Genomic DNA, 5733 nt, shown 5'->3' with positions numbered 1-5733 from the left:
CTTTGCACTCCACCCAAGGCTGTAGTCACGGTGGTGTTAACCGTGACATCACACTCATGGAGTGTTTGTATTAGTGAGCCCAATGTGAGCTAACAATGCTGTGGCGTAGTGAATATTAAACTACTTCCACAAAGTTACATTCATGACTGTGTCTCTTTACTCACTCAGAAATATTGTTGTGTAACCTCTGCCCGTCTCAGTCTCCCATCTGTAGCTGCTGCTGCCACTGTAGCTTGGGGCTCTGCCACCTCTGGGTCGTCATCAATGTCCTCATGATATGTGAGCTCCACCTCAGTGCCTTGCTTGGTGGCGAGATTATGCAACATTGCACAGGTCGCTATTATTTTGCAGCAGATGATTGGGGTGTACTGCCGTGCACCTCCACTCTTGTGGAGGCAGCGAAACCTGCTCTTTAGGAGTCCAAATGTGCGCTCAACTACGTTTCGTGTGGATCTGTGAGCCACGTTGTATCGCCTTTCACTCCTGGTGGATGGGTTGAGGTAGGGAGTGAGCACAAAGGACCGCAGGGCATATGCACTGTCGCCTAGGGGGAGAAAGATAGACATTAATTGCAAGTACATGAGACGTAGATCTAATGTGAGTGTCAGGGTGTGTCAATGTGATTTACCTAGCAGGTATCCATTTCCAAATTCTCCGGCAAGTAGGCGTGTGTATATTCCACTATTCTGAAAGATGTATGAATCATGGGTACTTCCGGGGAACTTGGCTACGATGTCAGTGATGAGGTTACCTGCATTACATATGACCTGGACGTTGATGGAGTGCGTCGATTTGCGATTCCTGTATATGTGCTCTGTGGCTGCAGGTGGACAGAGTGGGACGTGGGTGCCATCGATGCAGCCGATCACGTGAGGGAAGTGTGCCAGTTGATAAAAGTCAGTCTTGGTTTTGGCTAATTCTGCCGGTGTAACAGGGAATGAAATATAATGCCCCATCCTCTGCATCATGGCGTCAATAAACCTCCTGAAGAAGCGGGACAGGCAGCCCTGGGACACGCCACCCACTACAGCTATCACACTCTGGTAGCTCCCTGAGGCCAGCAGGTGTAAGCTACATAGCACCTGGACATGAGGTGGGATGGCATGGGCCCTGGGTGTTGGGTGGTCCAGGAGAGGGTGTAGGTCCCTGATCAATTGCTTGATGGTGTCTGGGTGTAGCCTGTACCTCTGCAGTATTTCAGGCTCTGTCAGTTGGAACAGTGTTATCCTCTGCCTGTACACTTGTTCCTCGTTTTTCGGCAGACCGTTACCACCCGTTACCAAACGCGTTTACCGGGTGGTAACGGCCGAAAACCGGTAAAATCGGCCGTTACCGAGGAAATGAGATGTAGGAGGCCATTAATTACCGATTTTAGAAAATCCGAGTCGGAAACATACCGACTCGGTAAGAATGACCCGGTAAAATTACCGTGTCGGAATATACCGTATACATAAATACCGAGTTGGTATTCTCCGACTCGGTACATCAGAAACGGTAAAAATTAGCCTCGGAGATGTAGGTAAGCACAAAAATACCGATTCTGCCGAAAAACGGTATTTTTTAGTCGGTATTTACCATGCATTGAAAGCAGGTGGTAACCAAGGGAGGGCTATAAAAAAAGTCCCAAAATGCACCTCAGGACCCATGATGGCGGCTTTTTACATCATAGCAAGACGGCAGAGACTACAGGCAGCTGGACAGAGAGAATGGCTAAGGGAGGAACAAGTGTACAGGCAGAGGATAACACTGTTCCAACTGACAGAGCCTGAAATACTGCAGAGGTACAGGCTACACCCAGACACCATCAAGCAATTGATCAGGGACCTACACCCTCTCCTGGACCACCCAACACCCAGGGCCCATGCCATCCCACCTCATGTCCAGGTGCTATGTAGCTTACACCTGCTGGCCTCAGGGAGCTACCAGAGTGTGATAGCTGTAGTGGGTGGCGTGTCCCAGGGCTGCCTGTCCCGCTTCTTCAGGAGGTTTATTGACGCCATGATGCAGAGGATGGGGCATTATATTTCATTCCCTGTTACACCGGCAGAATTAGCCAAAACCAAGACTGACTTTTATCAACTGGCACACTTCCCTCACGTGATCGGCTGCATCGATGGCACCCACGTCCCACTCTGTCCACCTGCAGCCACAGAGCACATATACAGGAATCGCAAATCGACGCACTCCATCAACGTCCAGGTCATATGTAATGCAGGTAACCTCATCACTGACATCGTAGCCAAGTTCCCCGGAAGTACCCATGATTCATACATCTTTCAGAATAGTGGAATATACACACGCCTACTTGCCGGAGAATTTGGAAATGGATACCTGCTAGGTAAATCACATTGACACACCCTGACACTCACATTAGATCTACGTCTCATGTACTTGCAATTAATGTCTATCTTTCTCCCCCTAGGCGACAGTGCATATGCCCTGCGGTCCTTTGTGCTCACTCCCTACCTCAACCCATCCACCAGGAGTGAAAGGCGATACAACGTGGCTCACAGATCCACACGAAACGTAGTTGAGCGCACATTTGGACTCCTAAAGAGCAGGTTTCGCTGCCTCCACAAGAGTGGAGGTGCACGGCAGTACACCCCAATCATCTGCTGCAAAATAATAGCGACCTGTGCAATGTTGCATAATCTCGCCACCAAGCAAGGCACTGAGGTGGAGCTCACATATCATGAGGACATTGATGACGACCCAGAGGTGGCAGAGCCCCAAGCTACAGTGGCAGCAGCAGCTACAGATGGGAGACTGAGACGGGCAGAGGTTACACAACAATATTTCTGAGTGAGTAAAGAGACACAGTCATGAATGTAACTTTGTGGAAGTAGTTTAATATTCACTACGCCACAGCATTGTTAGCTCACATTGGGCTCACTAATACAAACACTCCATGAGTGTGATGTCACGGTTAACACCACCGTGACTACAGCCTTGGGTGGAGTGCAAAGTCATTGTTTGTGGGCACGGGCCACAGGGCGGGGCTGCTGTGGCTGTGAATCAATGTCCTCACGCTGGCCTGTCACACTTCCCCCACGCCTGCCACTCCTCCGTAACTCATGCACAGGAGTGCTTGCACCACTCCTGCTGGTGGACCCCTCGCTTTCGGCAGCACAAGTGTCGCCTCCAGTGCCAGTCTGATGCGCGAGCACCAGCTCCATTGCAGAGGTCATCCTGGCCATGCCTTCACTTAAATTGTTGCAGCACTGCACTATGGCAGTTGCAAACATGTTCAGGGCCTTGGTTTGCTGGCGCACATCCACACGGGCCTTGCGTCTCTCCAAATGGTCCCTGTCCAATTTGTCACACAGGACAGTCATGCACTGTGTTATATCTGATATTCCTGACGCCATGGATTGCATGCTCTCTGCCATTTCCCCTATGCCCTTGCCTACTGCTTCCAGTTTATCATTTGTTGTGCGTGCGTGCCTCTGAACCCCCATCATTGCTTTTGCCTGCAGGCGCTGCACCTTCACCATGGTGGCCTCCAGTCCGCAGAAGACACCTTGGACTTGCCGCACATCCTCTACCTCCCGTGGCCGTTGCCCTCGGACACTGGCCCGCGTGACTCTGGGACTGGGCTGCTGCTCGGTGTTGCCTCTGTCCTGTGTGTCACCCTCCACCTCCTCCTCCTCCGATGATGTTTGCAGTATTCTGCGAGGGGGCACATCATGGCTCCTGACTCTTCCCAGCACTGGGGATGGTGATGTGGGGGTGGGTGATAGTTCTGCCGCTCCTGTGTCCTGACTACCGAATAGGAGAGGGGATTGTGGATTTTCTGCAGTTGCCTCCTCAGGTATCGGGGCTGCCTGCTCTTGGTCCTGCCCTCCGTGAGATGTGCTAGGTCCGGCTCCTTCCCTCCTCTTCTCTCTGACCTCAGCTGTGCTGCGCTTTGACTCTCCTGTGGAAAGACATGGACATTGTGTCAGTAATGTTGTTCACCTGTGTCATGAGATAAAATACACTTCTATAGCACTTTAGCCTGTCTCTCATTTGCCTATGCTACTTGTCTGTTGCTCCCCTTGCTGCAATGCACGCTGACTGCTCTGAGGTATCTACACATGACTACATTTCACAGGATGCATTGCAGGACATTAGTTAAACCTGTTGTGGAGTCTGATTTGTCCTGTGAGGGGAATAGGTAAAAGGGTAAATGATAATGTTCTTGCATCTTACCTGGTTTCTTTGCTCCTCTTGCTGAGCTGTCTGCGTCTCCAATTCCGTGAATACATTCCTTCTCAAGGGTGGATGCGACCATCTCCTCGATGTCGGTGAGTCTGGGGGCTCTGTTTCTTCCTCCGCCTGTAGCATCACTTTCCTTGCGGTGGGCAGCAAGCTTTTTTTTGGTGATTATGCGGATGTCATACCACCGTTTTTTTAGGTCTTCTAGGTCACGGTGGGTGACACCAATGGCATTTACCTTGCCTTGTATGTCCAACCAGGTGCTGCGTTTGATTGATTCAGCAACATGCAGAGTTTGCTTTCCAAAAATTTTGCCATAATGTCTGACAACCTCCGAAATCAGCACCTGCAGTTCCTCCTGGCTGAACTTCTGCTTCCTTTTGCGCTCTGCAGCATCTCTCTGTGCCTCCTGGCTCTCCATCTTGCTGTGTATTTTGTCTCAGGTAAGGCTGCTCCACACTCTGTCCTCCTGCTCTCCTGACTGTTTGTTTCTGCACCTGCATGGGCGTGGCCTGTCCCAGGTACTGGGGTGTGGTGGTTGGATCTGATTGGTTAGTTCCCCTGTGGCTTAGAATTTGGGTGTGGTTGAAGTACCTGATTGGTTCACAGGCACACATGTTTGTCAGTTTCAAATTCTTCAGCGGATAGTTCCGACACGGTAAATGCCGGGTCGGTTTTTACCTACTCGGTATTTTCCGGGTCGGGAGTTGCCATTCATTCCTATGGGCCGTGGCACCGGTGGATCGGTTTGGGTTTTTCCGTCTCGGATTTTACCGTGTAGGTATATTCCGAGACGGTAAATACCGTTTCCGATTACCAACAGGTTCCGAGTCGGTATTTGTTACCGGCATTCTTACCTACATCTCATTTTCCTACTCGGTAATACCGAGTCGGTATGACTCGGTATTTAAGAGGTCGGTAAATATAATTTACCTACATCTGGCCCTAAGGGCCCGATGTAGGTGGCCAATACCGGTCGGAAACGGCCGAATTCGGCCGTTTCCGACCAGTATTTGGCCTTTTGAGATGTGGGGGACCTTTTTTTGTCCGATTCGGTATTTTACCAATTCGGTAAAATTACCGAATTGGAAAAATACAGAATCGGAAAGTTTACCGATTTTAAAAATTCGGGATGTAGGTGGGACTACTTTCAGTCCCACAGGCCCTTCAGATTCGGTATTTTAACACCCAATCCAATTGGGTGTTAAAATACCGAATCCAGGTGTGCATGCACATGTGTGCATGCACACCTATGCCATGTGACAGACAGACATGCCCTTAGGGCATGTCTGTGTGCCACATGGCACACAAGCCAGTATTGGGGGTGCTAGAGGGTGTCAAAGTGACACCCCCTGCACCCTTGCAGAAATCGGTAATTACCGAATCGGTAAATACCGATTCGGTAATGCCCTTTGATTCCTATGGGCTTCAATGCCCATAGAAATCAATGGGCATTACCGATTCGGTATTTACCGAATCGGTAAATACCGATTCCTTCCGATTCGGTAATTTTTAAAATAAAATTACCTACACCTG

At 50.0% G+C, this 5733-nt stretch overlaps 1 protein-coding gene across 1 annotated transcript; it reads right to left on the bottom strand.

The window, feature by feature from the left end:
- Positions 1-2966: 2966 nt before the first annotated feature.
- LOC147698480 (uncharacterized) lies at positions 2967-4618 on the bottom strand. Its single transcript, XM_086933451.1, has 2 exons — positions 4192-4618; positions 2967-3916 (listed from the first exon to the last, which is right to left on the bottom strand). Exons 1-2 carry the CDS (start codon positions 4616-4618, stop codon positions 2967-2969), a joined length of 1377 nt encoding a protein of 458 aa, XP_086789577.1.
- Positions 4619-5733: the final 1115 nt, after the last annotated feature.

Source organism: Lissotriton vulgaris, chromosome 8, assembly GCF_964263255.1.
Source record: "Lissotriton vulgaris chromosome 8, aLisVul1.2, whole genome shotgun sequence".
Lineage (NCBI taxonomy): Eukaryota > Metazoa > Chordata > Amphibia > Caudata > Salamandridae > Lissotriton > Lissotriton vulgaris.
The sequence above is the reverse complement of the archived record's forward strand: the minus strand, read 5'-3'. Positions and strand labels throughout refer to the sequence as shown.

What these genes read in the sequence shown, in the direction of transcription:
- LOC147698480 (XM_086933451.1), bottom strand. Translation starts at nt 4,618, where the DNA reads ATGGAGAGCCAGGAGGCACAGAGAGATGCTGCAGAGCGCAAAAGGAAG. An exon ending in AAGAGGAGCAAAGAAACCAG is followed by an intron (nt 3,917 to 4,191) that starts GTAAGATGCAAG and finishes GTCTTTCCACAG; the next exon opens with GAGAGTCAAAGCGCAGCACA.